Source organism: Macaca thibetana, chromosome 15 (assembly GCF_024542745.1).
Source record: "Macaca thibetana thibetana isolate TM-01 chromosome 15, ASM2454274v1, whole genome shotgun sequence".
Lineage (NCBI taxonomy): Eukaryota > Metazoa > Chordata > Mammalia > Primates > Cercopithecidae > Macaca > Macaca thibetana.
In genome coordinates this window covers 105,471,404-105,489,373 of record NC_065592.1, presented here as the reverse complement: position 1 = coordinate 105,489,373, position 17,970 = coordinate 105,471,404, and the positions used below count along the sequence as shown (strand labels likewise).

The 17,970-nt window shown below is 41.3% G+C and overlaps 2 protein-coding genes across 8 annotated transcripts in view; one reads left to right on the top strand and one right to left on the bottom strand.

Annotated features, from left to right (window-relative positions):
• The window catches only part of NINJ1 (ninjurin 1), an 868,176-nt gene that overhangs the window by 454,040 nt on the left and 396,166 nt on the right, over positions 1-17,970 (top strand). Inside the window, exon 1 of one of the 3 annotated variants that reach the window (XM_050761590.1) lies at positions 10,803-10,806. The exons of the other annotated variants lie outside the window; for them this stretch is intronic. The gene's annotated coding sequence lies outside the window, so the exon portion shown is untranslated. Of the gene's footprint in view, positions 1-10,802; positions 10,807-17,970 lie in introns of those variants that run through there. 3 annotated transcript variants of the gene reach the window in all.
• The window catches only part of LOC126937819 (constitutive coactivator of PPAR-gamma-like protein 1), a 115,162-nt gene that overhangs the window by 27,197 nt on the left and 69,995 nt on the right, over positions 1-17,970 (bottom strand). For all 5 annotated transcript variants that reach the window (XR_007719861.1, XM_050761575.1, XM_050761577.1 and 2 more), the window contains exons 8-10: positions 11,139-11,226; positions 8,817-9,044; positions 6,069-6,243 (exon numbers count right to left, since the gene is read on the bottom strand). Coding sequence is in view for 4 of the 5 variants with exons in the window: in XM_050761575.1 (XP_050617532.1) it covers positions 6,069-6,243; positions 8,817-9,044; positions 11,139-11,226 (491 nt within the window). In the remaining variant the exon portion in view is untranslated. The remainder of the gene's footprint in view (positions 1-6,068; positions 6,244-8,816; positions 9,045-11,138; positions 11,227-17,970) is intronic.

Genomic DNA, 17,970 nt, shown 5'->3' with positions numbered 1-17,970 from the left:
AACAGAAAAGTGGATACAATGAAGACTGTTTTTTTTCCTTCTAATAGAAAAATTGCCCCCTAATTTCTAAGCAGCCCCAGCATGTAGGTAGCACATTGGGTTCTCTTCCTCAGGCTGATACGTCTGTAAGCACCCTCTGTAATTCTCAAAGGTAAAAGGCTGTGGATATTTTCTCAAACCTTTGATATTTGAGGTTGGAGCAGCCCACTGTCCACAAAAATATAAATGCTTAGTAAGGCACAGGACATGTAGCAGAACACGGTATTACAGACATGTAGATAAATGCTGTTCATATTCCTCATTCCACGTATGTTATTCATAATATATTAGAAACTCAAAAGCTCAAGGATTGACAAGTAACACTGGTTACAAAAAAAAAAAGAGTACGAGGACTTATGAAACAAATATTAATCCAAAAGAGTAATATCACAAATTGGCCTGTCATATCATTTGCCTTCCTAAGCAATTGTCTGCTGTGCTAGGTCTACTCAAAGTTCTGTGAAAAAAACCTTAATGCTTCTCCTAGAAAGCTTTGTAGAATAAAGAAATTCAGACAGACTTATTAGCAGCCTTCATAGAAATCGTGGGAAAAATGTTTACAATACCAATTTTCACAATATTCAATCAGTACAGTAATATTGATTAAAGTATTCTATTTCATAATATAATCCAGTGAGCAGACTTAGTTTACTTTTTATTAGCAATTCCAATTATTAGCACAAATAACATTTTTAAAGCAAACTAGACCAGGAAAAAATGCTCCTTTCGGCTTTTCTTGGTGGTTTAAAAATACAGGAATAAATATAGGAAAATCTTTCATAAAAATAGTACTCATCTATAAACTTGCTCCCTCATTCCACGTATTTATTTCATGTGTGTATAATTTTTATCTGTCTACTTTTTATAAGCCTGTTTCTCTTACTTACTTAATTTTGAGGTACTAGGGAAGACTTTTGTAGGAAATGGGAGGCAAGAAACAAAAGCCAATTTTATTAAGATGATGCTAATTTTAAAAATGTGTAAATCACTAAGCTTTACTTTCTGAACTTTGTGCTCTTCAATTATAGCTGGGGATACTTATTACCCTACAATCTTTTTAAATGTAGGCCTTTTATTCCGTCTCATTTGCCCTCAAACCACTGCAGCCTCTCCCACTGACCCCTGGAGAGAAAGAACCCCAGTGACTGGGAGCGACAAGAGGCACTCTGAAGGAGGAAAAGCCACAGAGGCACATAAACACCTCTACCACAGGAACGAGAAGAAGAAACTCGCCACAGTATCTGTATTTTTGCAAAGTGAAGGCTTCAAAGCCAGAAGTTCCTGCGTCAGACCCTGGACACATCTCCGGGCCCAGCCTTTATTCCAGCATCAACAGAAAAGGTCTCTGGGTTCCACCTTCCCTACCAGCAGGTGCCACTATCACCGTGGATCACGTCTGGAGGAATCTGCATGCCCCTGGGTGTTAATAGTTCTCTTGTACGTACACTACTGAGAGGGCTTAGAATTCCAAGGCATATACTGCCATGATAAGCAAATATTCTTCTGAATTTCCTAAAAGTGAAATTATAGAACTTAAGGATGGAAAGAAAGGTGTGGAAAATAAATTGCCAGCACATAATACAACATGACTTGCAAAAGGCTGGAATTTTTTCTTTTTCTTTTTTTCTTTTTTCTTTTTTTTTTTTGCTATCACCTAGTTCAGGAGCAGAAGGGCTAGAAATTTTTGAGGGTCTCATATCCTACTTTCGCCATATAGTGACTTTAAAAATGAAAGTTTAGTAAATCACAGGAAAGCTAGCTATAAATTATGAACACTTGACCATATGCCTTAATCACTGACTAGGTTTCCAAATGAATATACGTGACTTAAATCTGCTGAGAGTTAAATATTTTTAAGCAACTCTTAAGACTTCAACATGCTTGCCTTTTGAATAGTTCTCTCCGATAATAAGGCCATCTTGGGACAATCCTTATTGTTACAGTGACCATTAACAGGAACATACAGCTGTGCAGATAAGGTTCTGAAGCTATTTTAGATCACAGATTTTCCATTCAGAAATGGCCACACCAGCTGCTGGAGCAGCAGGCTCTCTCTGGAGTCCATATGCAGAGGGCTGGGTTGCCAGATCACTTCGGAAAGCCAAGGAAGCAGGGTTGGGGGAGAACAATCCTTCACAGGGACATGGCCTCCCAGGACACTTTCTTTGGCTTATGGATCTTCCAGTATGACAATAATTTCATTCAACCTACATGTGGTCCAAGAGTGGCCATAGATTAGACAGCAAATTTCAACAAGATCTAAATACAATCATTGTTCCATCTTGTCAATCAAGAACTCCTGAGAAACTTTTCAATGTCAGCTTCATTGTGGCACAATCAGACATTTTCCTATCCTATTTAGATTGTCAAGAAGCTGTAGCACTCTCCTTAGTACAAATATGTGTTACCAATTAATAGATATTTCAAATAAGGAAGTTTAAATCAATGGTCCGAGCAGGGTCAGTATTTAATCAGCTAAAATCTAATGAACAGGTTATATGGAAGGCATTTTAATGCATGCAATGTTCATGAACATAGATCACACTGTGCACATTACTCCATTCTCAAACAAGGTTGGTTTTGAGCAAGTTGAGAGCACTGAGGCTTAACAATCACAAGATATTCTCAAAACAAAAATATCCCTTCTGGAGAGCTGGTGTTCCAATTAGGGTGATAATCATGGATGTATCACTGACATAAAAACCTTTTTTATAGGCTTGTTTCCCCCTCATGAATGTAACTACGCATGAAACAAGTTCAATTTTATCAGCTCCCTATAAAGACCTAGATTCCAAAGCTGCTTATAAAAATCTCACCCACTGAAATTACGGTACTGAGTAAGGTCTCTCAACTTCTAAACTCAGGTCAAATCTATACATCTTTTCCATTCAGAAATAAACTTGTATTTGTCATAGCACATTAATAATGCATCTTTCTAAACACTTACATTCTAGTGTCTTAACTGTCTACGCAAAGGTCATCTGCACCTGCTCCATCTTTGACACTTAAAGGCTTCATTTCTGTTTTGGTTCAGTCCATATATCGCTATCCAACTCATCTCTCTAAATGGAAACATCATTTGTAACAAACCTTCAATGGCTTCCCATCTCTACAGAAAAGTCAAAATCAAAGTTCATAAACCACTTGAGCAGAAAAGACTGCAATTTGTTTACCACTGACCTTTCAAAGCATCTCAGCACTTACGCACGCTCTCACATGAGTTTAATTTTCTGATGCACCAAACCAGGTCTTCATCTCCAACAAGCCGTGTGTACCTAAACCAATTATTCATTCTTTCACTGCCTGCTGCACACTGCTCTAAGAGTAATATACACAATAGCAAAAGACATAAATGTTTATGAAATCACTTTTAAAATCTCATTTACCATCAAAGAAGTACAAACTACCATTGGCAAAGCTCAGCCTCCACAGTGGAGAAAATACCCAGGCTCCATGATCAATTAACAAGTGCGGTTGGCTGGGCCTCTGTCCTTTTCCTCAGTGCTAGTTGACTCCCTTTCCCAAACCAAATCTGATGCATCCTTATCCCCAATCCTTCCTGCCTTCACCAACAAAGGTGGCCCCAAAGTATGAACTCCTGCCTCTGCTCCTCCTTCCCACCTAAGTCTACTAATACAAACTCTTTATCAGGACTAATTTTTTCCTATTCTCTGTGATAAACTCACCTCTTCCCCACTAAATCCTCCCCATTGGTCAAAAAAAGAACATAACAATAACCAAAAACTATTCAGTCTCCCATCCTTAAAAAGAAGGAGGAGAAGAGGAAAGGAGGGAAGGGAGTTCCTGAAAGTTCTCACTTTGAAGGTACAGCCTTCCTTTGGCCATCTCAGCCACATCTCAAGAGAAGATCCAGTGCCACCTGCTGCGACCATCTTGTTTTGTGTTCTCCTGTGTCCCTTTCCTCCTCCACCGACATCAATGGCACCCCCATTCGCTTGAGTCATTTCAGACTTCCCCAACCCTTCTTGTCTTTTCTTCCTTTGATGGCACTCCTGTGACTTCTGATTCCAGCTGGAGTTGGTCTGCTCAGAGAAAGTCAGGGCAGTCTGACACCACGAAAGCTGTGGCCTGCCCTGGCTTCCACAATCCCCACCTCTCCTCCTGCCCCCCACCATCCACATGCTCTGCACATGCTGGCCCTTCTGAGAGCTTTCTCTACTGTGCATTAACAGGACAGCCTCTCCCAGGCCCAGCCAGAGACCTCTCAACCTAGACCAAGACAGCTGACAGGGAGCTAGCATGAGAAGCACCATCAGACGTGCGTGCTGCAGACATGCAGCAGGCACGAGGTCAAGACTCCACTTCCTGGGCATGTTTGGTACCGCAGCACACCAATGATGCCGAATGGCCCAACTCTGGAGGGGTAGGGGACAGTCACATCTGACTCCACGGGACAGCACAGAAGCCACAAAGCCCGTTCCTATTCAGCCCGAGGTGATCACTGGAAATGCCTAAAGGAGTTTGCTGTGTAAAGGTAACACTGTTTTTAGAACACACAAGCAAATAAAAAATAATACCTTCTACCACGAAGCCAGTGCAGTGCTCTGAAGCTGCGGACAAAGGAGCTGCAGCACCCAGGATGTCACAGGATTTGGGACTGGACAGAGCCTGCAGCGCAGGCAAGCTAAGCCCGGGAGAGAGGAACAACGGAAAAAAGGAGGTCTGAGGGCCTGGTCAGGCTGCAGGAGAAGTGAAGAGTAGTGACAGGCCAGGACAAGTGACCAGCCATGTGCAAAGTAAGAAATGCCATTCTTTTGTGAGCAAATGGATCACACAATGTGAGAAAAGAATGAAAACAGGTACATTGAAGAATGTCCTGAACCTTTGAGAAGAATGTCATTTACAATGTTCATTGTTCCACATGGTATCTCCAGCCATCGAAGACACAGAAGTCCTGATCACCTCCTGCCAGTGACAGTCACACTAGCAGCTCAGCAACCACTCTCAGGACAACTATCACCAAGGAAGGGTAGTGAGAAGTGCTTCACTGTAACGCCTTACGGATTGCAAGTTTGTCACAGTAATTGCAAACAGAAAAATTTTAAATCTAATGAACTTAGGTTAAAGTTCCAAAGCTCAGCACTGCACACAATCAGTGCTGACAAGGAGCTTCATCATCTCAGGAGGCCTGCATTGACCCACCGCACAAACAAATAGTCTGTAACTAATTATCCATGGCTCAGAGAATGATCTAGTAATTTACAATTTTCACAATTCATAATATTCTTAGACTGTATGTTTGAGGATTCTTTTCTATATTTCCAACTAAATATACAGTTACTTTTACATTCCTTACATTAGGAAATAAAATTACCTAGAACAAAAAGGCATCATTTTCTCCAAGTATTACACAAGCCCACTAGAAGATAAAAGAAAAATGCTTTGACCTCATCTTTGACCACCTTTTCAATCCTTTTCAGTGTTTCCACCTGCACCCCCCACTCCCAGAGTTGATCAGCTGGAAGTGCACATGTCTCAGAGGATTCCGAGACAAATCATCACAATCCTGCGACGATCCGTGAGTCCCACGACCTTCGCTACAGCTGCAGAGCCATGCGTGGTGGCACTCCAACGGCACACACATGGCCAATCAGAGACCTGCTGGAAGTTTTCTCCAGGACCCTGGCCTTCTGGAGAGAGCAGATCTTTGTTTCATGAAAACCAGAGCACAGAAACACACTCGTCCTGATTACCAAGACGTGGTAATTACAGAGAGTGGCGGCAATTCAGGTCTGCTTTCAGATCAATATTCACTTTAAAGTGTAAACCTGTTTTATTATTTTACCGAATAAACATCATTATTGGAATGTTACTGAGGAAGAAAGTCTGTGGCTTCTCCTCCTTTTCTAAGAGCTTTTACCCTGGCCTACTGCCCCGATGACGGCCCACCTCCTTTACACAGAGGCACTCGGGGTCAACTCAGTCATGATTCTTCTAAGGCTTTAGAAAACGCACAAGAGATTACGAGGTACCGAGGAAAACAAACAATGGATTGTTACAGTACATACATTCTGGTGGAAGTCTGTTCTTTCTAAAAGCAAGTCTCTCAGTTTTCTTTCTGCTTTCTGCCAAACTAAACAGGACTCCGTAAACATACTGACGAACTGGCCTATAGAGCAGAGCGGCCGGAGGCAGGTCCTTGTTGGCTTCATCTTCAATAGAAACAGCAATTTTGATTTCACCCTTTGCATGGAAGAAAGCAGAATAACATTGCACATTTTTCACATTGAATTTACAATACACTCACAGAAATACACTGTATTATCTCCAGTTAACGACACTGCAATTCCATTCCAAATCAACTGCTTAATAACTTGCCTAAATAAAGATGTTTAGGAAGAGTTCATTTGGCAGGCTGTGGCCAAAGCATATGCTCAAAGAATCAAAATAAAATCTGCATTATTTTATGTTTAATCCGAAACCAAGAACAAAAGAAAACCATGTAGATGTTCCAAAGTCTTTGAAACAATCCAGACAGATAACATCAGACAACAAACAGAATAGAAAAGACGGAGAACTTGCAACTTTTATTTAGAGAGTGGGGATGGTCATATGCAATATAATTGAAAATTTTCAATGACCTACATGCAAACTAAAGAACTGAGTATCCTGAAAATATAATGGTCAAATTTTCTTTGCCAAGTTCTTCCACGGCAAATTACCACCTCATGTATTAGGCTTCTGCCATAGTGTGGCAGGTGTTCAAGAAATGTGTCTCATTGCGGGTAAGGACATGCCTAGCCACTAGGGCAGAAAACAAAAGCACTCCATCTTTTTCATGTCCCAGGACCAATACGGCAAGAACCGCATCTGACTCAAGAACGTGCTGCCAAGAGACAAATGACTGACTATGGCCTTTGGCAGCTGAGATTGTTACCAAAATTTATCAGTCTCAGGGATCTTATAGCATCAACATCTCAAGATATCATGCAATAAATTTTATTTAATTATACTCAGAGCATAAAAATGCACTTATGACCTCAATGTCTGTGAAGTTCACTGATATATATGCTTTAAATAATAATTTTGTAACATCTGCTGTTTCTTTCACGTAAGTTTAATTTCAAAGCTGGTCTTTCCCCTTACCCTCCGTACTTTCATATTCATTAATCCAGTAGCTACATGTGTTCTAACACTCTCACCTAGGGAATATTTATCTTAATAATATGATGCTTTGCAAATTCTCTTCATTACCATAAAGATGCATCTCACTGTAAATGTCTTAGCCTGGGCAATTAAATACCAGAGCCATTCAGCTTATAGGATAAACTGAAAAAACTTAAGTAGCATTTTAAAATCTGAAAAGACAATTATCTCAACCATGTCATTTTATCAGTCTTTGTCCTTGAAATTCATAAGAAATAAGAAAGTATGTCGGTACAACTTGCAACCCTCACATAGATCTAACCGACTCTCCGGGCATCAGATCCCGCAGTGTGGACATATCAGGTGGCTCCTGGGGACCTGACATTTCAAACAGCCCCACGAGGAATGAGTGTTTCTTAACACGTTGTTTTGAAAGAGGTCTTCCCAAAACTTTGGTTCCTTAAACTTAGCAAAATGCTCTCCCCACAACACTTACTTTTCACTTACCCTTTATAATTTATGTTGAACCTGAAAAATAAAATGTTCACCTTACAACCATAATCTGAAAAGTGATACTATAAATGCATACCCATATCAAATAATAGATGAGATTTGGAGGCATTACAACTAAAAAATAAATTAAAGGATCTGAGCAAATAGTACTGGCTACATGTTTTCCATGTCCTTTAATTAATAAAAGTAAGCAGTATTTGGATTAGTCGGTTAACAGTTGAAGTCCACCTCAGGAGTATTAGAGAACAGGAGTTCATTATTGCATTTATTGACTCTATTTTACAAACCACAGATGGGTTGTAGAGAACAGACAGAAAAGTCTGGTTATATATGGTCGTATAGGTACTGAGGAAAACATGTTAATAATACATGATAGTAATAAACCAATTCTGCAGGATTAATCTAGTAACTGAGGTAACTTGTTAAATTGCGGGGCTAAGATTAAAAGTGCCAACGTAAAGACTACACATCACTGAGGAAATTTAAATACACATAGATACATCTGAGACACCAAGATTAAAAAATAATTGATGCCACACTATATGTATATATTTAAGCATACATGCGATAAGACACTAATAAAGTGAAATTATGACACTGTATAAAAAGACAGTTGCATTTTCTGACTATGCGCGTGTTAACAAAATCCTGTATTCCATTTTTTGCTCTTAGCACTATTAAAACTACACTCAATGAGGTTATGAACAAGTCAAAACACATGAAGTACTATGAGCCATTCAAAGGGGGAAACATTTTCTAAGCACAAATGATAAAGGAAGCAGATATTGTATCTGACATCAGAATTAAACCTGACGTTACAGCACAAATATGGTGTAAGAAAATTCTGAAATTGAAATAAAAAGAAAAAAATTACAAGTCATAAAATAATGTGATGCATTATTTCATTGGAAGTATAAAATTATTTTATACTAAGTTGAAGGAAAAAAGTGAGACTTCTCACGAGTTACTTTTAAACTGTATTTACAGTTATAAATGTTCATCTTTCATTCAATGTTTAGAAAGGGGAAAGTGAACTTTGCTTCAAATAGATTAGTAAGACAGAAAAATGGTTCAAAAAAGGACAAAAGGACAAAACACCCATAGGAATGGCCACTCATCAAATAACAGAAGCCACTCCAGGGCCCCTTTGATAATACCTTCGTCAGGACATGGAAGATGTAGGGGTACATCAGCCCCTTCTTGTGCCTGTGCTCGGCCACTCTCAGCACCTCAGGTGCAACGGGGGGCAGGGGAGGTGTGGTGATGTCCATGTGGTTCCTGGTGGGCATCGACAGGAGGCACGGGATTGGCTGGACAGTGCCCATCTGGCTTCCCTTGCCTTCGGCTAGTTGGCTTCCTGAAGAGGCAGTGGACGAGCCTTCTGCCTACAGTGCAGAGAGCAGAAGGGAGGAAAACGAGTATATGTCATGTTTGCATTCATTTAAAGTATGTTAGGTGCCTGCTCACCTGCCGTACACAGAGGGGACAAAGCTGAGTCCTGTCTTGGAGAGACCAGATTTGGTGCCACCCTAAAGACAGAAGAAACAGACAGCACCCTGATCCAGTCCCTCTCCTTGAACAGCTTCCCACACTGAAACAGATCAACATCTACTGTGCCACAGGACAGCGGGCCTGTTGCTCCCCGCTGTTCTGTGTCACCCTGCAGTCCCTCTGTGTTGGGAGACGGAAGCCTCGCTATCTTGTTTGGCTCTCACTTGTCCATCATTCATGTGGTCCATTCCTGTGTTTGTTTTCTCGAGACCTTGCCTAAGATCTCTACACAAACAGGAAAACCAACACTCCAAGAGGCTGTGCAGTCTGAACACAGTTACACAACCCTAACACATAGAAATGGAATTCTAATCCAGGGCTGACTCTGTGCCACAGCTGGTACTTAAAGAACAAACAAAAACCCAAACTCAAGCATTCTCTGTAGTCATTATAAAGCCCTAACTATACACAAGCAATGATTAAACCAAAAGCCCCAAAAACCTGCTAAGCCACAGCATAATCCCATTAAAAACAAGGTCTCAGATCTACGGATAATGACATAGAAAGAGGTTCATGATACACTGTTCGGTGAAAACACCCATTCTGTAACAACTAAGCCCCCAGATGTGGAGTGTATGAACATAACAGGAAAGAGTCTGGACCCCAAATTATTACCACAGTGATGGATTGCGGCGAGGCAGTAGAACTAAGGAAAGGAAAAAGGAAGGGAGACACTTTAGCACAGTCTGAATTATCTGAATAGTTGCCCAAGAGCAATGATTATTTGTATGATAAAATTTATCAGAATAAATGTTGAAAATAAGAATTGCTTATTGATTGATTTAAGGCCACCCTAAAGACATACACATTTTTCTGTTTCGAAAGTATACTCTTTATAATGGTGTGTAATTAAGTGCTTAATTTTATTCTTTAAAACACAAAGTGCCAAAATTAGTCTTAAGAAGAGTAACTCATAGATAATTCACTAGTATTTTCTACACTCTCCATTCCATAAGAATACAGATGTGAAACAACTCAAAATGCTTTGGAAGGTGCTTTGAAAATAATATGTATCCACAAAGGATTTTTGTTGCTTATTTGTAGAACAATCATTTAATAGTACGACTTCTTTAGACAAACGTCTGATATTCAGGCAACCCTGCATATTAACCACCAAAACCTTCAAGCAGGAAACCTGCTCCTTCTTGGTAATCACATGTGGCAGACGTGGCTTTGCAAATTGAAAAGGTATTTTTAGATATCACAATTAACAAGTAGAAGTAGAAGAAAAGTGGAGAGGCAGGGTGTGGTGGCTCACGTCTGTAATCCCAGCACTTTGGGAGGCTGAGGAGGGCAGATCACTTGAGGTCAGGGATTTGAGACCAGCCTGGCCAACATGGCAACACCCCGTCTCTACTAAAAATACAAAAATTAGCCAGGCATGGTAGTGCACGCCTATAATTTCAGCTACCAGGGAGGCTGAGCCAGGAGAATTGCTTGAACCCTGGAGGTAGAGGTTTCAGTGAGCTGAGATCGCGCCACTGCACTCCAGCCTGGGTGACAGAGCAAGACTCCATCTCAAAAAAAAAAAAAACAAAGAAAAAAATGTTTTAAATAAAAAACTTTTTTAAAAAAGAAAAAGAAAAAAAGGGGGGGAAGTTAAATTTAGCATCCCTGGTGCTTTCTCAGTGAATCTTCACAAAAACCTACAACAAATGTGGGCTCAGGAAGGTCCTAAGCACCTTGTCCAAGATGATGCAGAGAGCAAACAACGAGGAAATCAGCTGCCTGCCATGCAGAGAGACTAGCAGAGAGACCAGCAGGCTTGGGTGTAGCTCTGAACTCTTCCTTCCCCGCTTATCCCCTTTGTAAAGGTTTACATGACCTGATTAAAAGAGAGATATTATCTTTCACTATTTGATCACTAATACAGTATGCTAATACAAAATGAGTCAGAACTCAAAAACTAAAAGGCATAGACTTTCTACCTTTGTTTGGTCTCCTGGGTCTCCTCGTGCCTGAGGCTCTGAGTGGCTTCCCGTCTTCTCCCAGCCAATCTTGTTCCCGCTGATATGGCTAAACATAAAATGAACATGATTACTGTCCAATCACTTTCACAAACCAGCTGACAATGACAAGAAGGGCCTGAGCTAAGTCTGCAGGCTCATGATAACAATACTTTTAAAATAAACACGTCGAGAAATAACTCTATTATAGTAGTTATTTCTTCCTGCTTCAAAAGAGTAGGTGATAACCACATACTATGGAAAAGAAACTATCGAACGTCTAACTTAGAGGAGTCACCAGGCAGTTTAGAGATGGTCTGTGATGTGCTTAGCGCTATGGAGGATGCAGAGGAAACAAAGGCCAGCCTTGCCGTGGAGGATCTTTCCATTGTCACAGCGAGACAAAAGATCGGCATTTAATTGGCAATTATGAGGTAGTAGAAAACTTAAATGTTATCTGGATCGAATACTACACATAATTTATAAATAAATGTAAGGCGATAATACATCACCCAGGGCACTCCAGCCTATTCATGTGGAGGGGGCATTAGAGCTAAAACTAGAGGTGACTCGAACTGGCAAATCTGAAAGGCAGGGAAGGTACACTCTAGGCAAAGCGAGATGGCACAAACTTGGTGGGTTCACAGAACAGGGAGTTCATGGGAACTTATTTGGAGGATGGCTTTATTTAACAAAGTAGGGAGAAAAAAAGGGGTAAGGAAAAAGAGATGAGAAGATCACAGCATCTCAAATTCCAGAATAAGAGATAACTGTGCTGTTACCCATAACAGTCTGGGAAAACAATTTCATGGGTTTAATGAGCATTTAAAAAAACTGAAACCAGACAGACCAGAATGAGTGGTGTGAATGAGCATTATTTCCTAAAAGTCTTTGTTCACTTGTAGTATATGGGTTTACCATAGTCCTCAGGCAAATGTGAAATGCACTGTCTACAGGTAGCAGAGGATATGCAGGGGCTTGAGCAGGGCCAGCAGGACGCAGCACCACACTGGAGCCTCAGTACACAGTGTGACCCTGAGGCAGGGATGGCTGTGGTGCTCCGTGCACTCACCCTTCCACTATAAGGTTCTATGCCCAAACTACCTTCTGAAAACCAGTGTTGGCCATAGGGCATGCCAGCATGGGTCAACTGGCCTGCCTTTGTAACTGACTCACATGACAGATGGAGAGGTTTCAAGACCAGATAATTTTCCTGTCTTCCAATCAACTTCATTTTAGGTCTGTCTTTTAAAAAAGGAAAAAAAAAAGCAAAAAGATTCCACTGTCGCACGATGGACCCATCCAGCCAAGGATACCGCACGCACGCCATGAAAAGTTCACCCACCCTGTTCAGGTTTCCCGGTCTTCATGGAGCTTGGAGAAACCACTGCCCTGTTCAAGTTCACTACCTCATGCACAATCTCTGCCTGCAACTTAAAACTAGAGGAGACACCAGCAGTGGCTCAGACACATCAAAAACCAGTGCAGGCATCCCCAGAGTGTGGTGATCTGTACCACTGAGAAAGCAGTCACTGAGGGCACAATGTGAGCAGACAATGGAGAAAGGATCAGGAGGTGGATGACCATGTGCTGATAGGGAAGCATGAGTCAGTAAGCTGGGAGATGCAGGGGGCAATAAATTACTAAATCCTGGCCTAGAAGTACATGGCAACATTGGCACAAATCTTGCTTATCTTCCATTGGATGTAAAGAACAATAAGCGTTCTCAAACTGTTGTTAAGCTTAAAGACTCATGTGGAATGCTTATTAACCATGCAGACCCCCAAGCGCCCATCCCCGGGGTATCTGTCCCTAGAGTGTCTGGGGCTCTTGCAGGGTAAGAGGATCTAGAGGATCATGCACCTAGGATGGTGGGGCAGGGGAGGCTGAGTGTTAGGAAAGTGCCAACCAAGGAGGGGACGCACCTCTCTACTAAAACTGGAGAGCCAAGAGGTTCATGCCAGTGCCACCTGAGATCACAGAGACCCCTACACTCGCAAGCCTTAGTGTTGTTCTACGTCGATTATCAATCGAAAAATAAATGTCATAATCTGGATGCTCATATAACCTTCTAACAATCATACTACAAAATCTAAAATTTTGCCTGAAAAGCATCTTGACAAGAAACAGATTTTGAGAAGGCCAATATATTTCAATAGGACAAATATATTACTTTACAATTTGAAAAAAAAAAAATTGAACATGACAAATGCCTTGCTTTGAAGAACAGATGGATAACATTTTAGAATACTACTTCTATATATATTTATGTTTCATTTCACACAACTAATAATACCTTAAACTGACACCTGGAACCATGTAGGTAAACCAGACGTTTCACTGTCTCACACTGCACTGAGATGTGCTGAGACAGGCACTAGCTACAGGGAAGTAGAGTCAGTGACCCGGGCACTGTGCAGGAAGCCTGCGGTGCTCTCACAATCTCGTCCCCACCCCCACACTATAAATCTCTAATGATAAAATGATCAAATCCAGGCTCAGAGAGAAGGAATCTACCCACAGTCACAAATAAAGCAGCTAGATTCAAACCCAGACCCTTATTTCAAACTACTGGCACCTGCTACCACAGCAGAGCTGAGCCGTGGCTACAGTTTCATACATATGTGAGAATGCAGCACGCAAGCAACAGAAAGGGTGACTCTGGCAAGTCAGCTCGGTGGCTGGGGAAGCCCAGCACTATAGGATAGGGTATTCGCAGGCTGTCAGAGAGGTGTGCCAAGGCCTCACTTCACTAGGAACATTTGGAGCTTCTGTACAAAAGCCTGGGAGGACAGCAAACTGTTCTAGTCACTGAATGATTTCTTTTCTCCATCTTTCAGCAAGTTGGTGAGACTAGGATGGAAATGTACTGGTGTTCTGGTGTGAATAAGAATTATTTCCTAAATGATGCTTGGTTTACACCAAGTAACACCAAATAAAACTTGGTTTACACCAAGTATACCAGCGTATGACGTGTCACTCATGTTCCTGACTGTCAGGGGTGTAGAGTTTTCCTTTATGGAGCAGAAAAGAAAGAGAACATTAAGTAAAAGCTGACTTCTGTGTCAACAGGAAAGAGCAAAGGCAAATACACCAAAATGGAAGAAAATAAACCATTAAATTTAGAAAAGAAAAGATCAAATTCACAGCAGAACTATCTGGCATGTATAAATTTTTCATTTCTATCTGCTCCCCAACTCAACAGGGCTGAGAACAGACAGCCGGGAGGGCCTCTGATAGTGTAACAGAGGGCCTGGGCAGCAGAAAGCCTCGGCCTGGTTGGACAGATGCTCAGAGTTCTCCTGCAGGGCCTGCCCTGTCAAGTGCTAGTTCCCTACAGAAGCACCAGTACCTGGGTGCCCTGACCAGGGAAGCTACAAGAGTAACAGAGACAGACACCTGATAGGTCTAGTCTCCTCATGCCCTAGTTAAGCTAACATCACACATTCAGGTTCCTTCACGTAATGGGTGAGCTTAAAATGTCAGGAACACAGAAAGCGCTTTTCCATGTGGCAGTCAGATGATGGCTCAAACTTCTTTCACAGCCTTGTCAGGGCTTCTCGCTGTCATCAGAAGACTGTGTGACCAAGAAGCCCCACCTGGCCACGGAGCAGTCCCCTTGGACCCCGCAAGTGAGGGTTCAGAGACACCTAACTGTGTCAACACATCTGTCTTAAGACCAATACGAAATGTCTACACAGATTAGTGGATGGCTAGCACACAATGTAATGATATAGATCATGATTAATTTTTGCCAACGTATAAAATTCAGAATCACTTTTATGAGAAGGTATTAGAAATGGTACCATGTGTTAAAAAGTCAAAACATAAATATAAAGCAAATATCTGTCTGGAACAAGAGTGTAACGGTCTAAAAGAAAAACCCACAGCTATAGTAAAGTCATTCCCTCAGCCCCAGGACCCATGCCTCAGGATCCTGGAGCAGGGCACGATGGAATTCTCCTTGTGAAACACAAAGTTTTTTTGGAAGTGGAGTTGGAAAGGACTTAAAGGACACGAAAAACATTCAACACCATCTTCAAGCAAAACAGGCACATCAGGTACATGCTTCCTAGGATACCAGATCAAAGGGAGCCAAATAAAATTCTTTTAGTTATTTTACACTAAAAACCGAACCAGTGTTCTGGTTTTCTAGCATACTAATAGTTAATTTTTAAAAAGTAGTGACAGCTACCATTCATTGAGCTTATTCATCAGCTAATTTAATATACAAACAACACAGCAAACCTGCCATGCACATCTGAACGCTCTGAGGTCCTGCGAGCTTCAGGTCACAACGCCACCGAGAAATACCAACCAAGAAACTCTGAGCAAACCGCTTCCTGCCAACAGCGCGGTCTCAGTGCTGCTCACGGAGCATGCTAACACCAAACAGCCTACCCTCCTGTGGTCCGTCTTCACAGTCCAGATTTGGTCCAGGGAGGACAAGTCATCAGCAAAAATTCACAGGGCAGGGGGACACAAGACTTATGCAAGAGATGCCTCCATAACACCACATGTCAAAATAAATAATAAATGTGGAGATGTCCTGTGCCACAGGGCTTTCTCCACTAAGATACATATATAAATTCTCAAGAAAATGAAGCACATTGATACAAACAAGGACACAAGGTGGAAAAAAACTCAGTCAGTCTTCTCTCTGAATGAGGACTTTTACATATCTAATTTAAAATGTCAGTAATTTTATGCAAAAATATTAAAGCAATAAAGTGGACATATATAGATCTTATTAAATATTAGGTATTAAGTACATATGCATATTAATACTTACACGCACAAATAAGAATACATAGTTACATAAGTATATTAAGTATAAAAGATGGAAGAAAAGGAAAAAGGGCAAGTTACTCTCCCTAAGATAGACCTAGTTATTGTAAAAATCTTATTTTAGCAGATGCAGAGGAAAATAAGGTGCTTGAATATTCACCAATCTTTCAAATATAATTACCTCTCTAGAAGTAAGATCATGGGGAATTCTCTATACTGTATTTTCCAGTGTTTGAATTCTATATAACTTTGTATCAAGATGATAATTAGAAAAAAGGTATAAAACAAAGAATTAAAAATTGTAATACATCAACCTCAGATTTGATTCAGATTTTGCAAATCCAAATGAATCTACGAAAATAACATAAAATAAATACCTCCACAAGGATTCAGTTGTAACTGTTTTGTTTTGTTTTGTTTCGTTTTTTACACAGGATCTCACTCCGTTGCCCAGGCTGGAGTGCAGTGGCACAATCTCGGCTCATTGCAACCTCCACCTCCCAGGTTCAAGCAGTTCTCCTACCTCAGCCTCCCAAGTAGCTGGGACTACAAGCACACACCACCACATCCAGCTAATTTTTGTATTTTTTGGTAGAGAAAGGGTTTCACCATGTTGGTCTTGAACTTCTGACCTCAAGTGATCCGCCTACCTCAGCTTCCCAAAGTGCTGAAATTACAGGCATGAGCCATGGCACCTAGCCTCAGCTGTAATTCTTAATTCAACTGAAACAAGATTACAAACATCTGATAGGCACCAGGAAGGAAAAAAAGACAAGAATGTCACCTTAATTTTTAAAATTTAAACAAGAATAAAGCAAGTTTATGCTGGTACTGCTCTACCGCTCTAACAAAGGAACTGGCAGAGACATTACTTAGAAAGCCACACATTTCATTCCTTTTCTTTCTTTCCTTTTTAAGAGACAGGGACTCATTCTGTTGCCCGGCTGGACTGCAGTGGTGCCATCATGGCTCACTACAGCCTCGAAATCCTGGGCTCAAGTGATCCTGCTGTCTTAGCCACCCAGGTTGCTGGACCCACAAGCACACGCCACCACGTCAAGCCAATTTTTAAATTTTATGTTGCCCAGGCTGGCTTCATGTAATCCCCCAGCCTCAGCCCCTCAAAGTGTGGGGATTAAAGCATGAGCCACCACACGTGGCCCCTTTTTCCTATTTTATTGCCAAACTGTTTTAGGCCTAGAATAACTGCCAGTTCTGATCACTACCCAAGCACCAGCCTATTTTCTTTCAAGGAACATGCTAGAAAGAGAGTGTTGTGTCTCTTCAAAGTAGCCCATCAGACTCAGAACTGAGCTCCTAATGGGTTCACCTTCAATTTTGTTGGAAAAATACGTCAAGCAGGCACAGCTATGTGGCAAGGGGTCTTCTCACATTCTAAGAACTCCTCCTCTAACAGATTTTTCCAAAAATTCTAAAGAGAAATTTACATTTCAAAAGAGTAACACAGCCCATGACTTCCATTCCAACAGCACAGGAGAACTGTACGGTACAAAGACACTGAACAACTCACCCAACTAAAGAAACTAAAACGCTGAATAAGATATTAAAGAAATACAACAAAAAGAAGAGATAAAGCTCAGAGCTGCCAAGCGCACGCAGATGAAGACTGCTCTACTGCCCCTGAGGACTGGCTGAGAGCATTTCCCGATCTGCTGCCATCTGTGTGGATGCCTCCCCATGAACTTGGGGTTATAAAAGCAGATTCTCTGTAGTATGTATGAGGCTCCTGCGCAATGAACCCTGATGACAGCATGGGGTCACACACATCTGTTCCACCAATGTTGCTGCCATGCACACCCCACAGCCACCTTCCTACAGGCACAGAGCAAATCTCCACAAAGAGCACCCGAAGTCACACAGCTCTCAGACGTCCACAAGTCATGACAACATCAAGCAACGCTCAGTGGCGACAGCCAGGACCCAATAACTCCGTCCATAACCCCTCACCACATTTTATCTTCAAAAATAAATGTTTGACAATTTTATAAGCTTTTGTAAAAGGTAT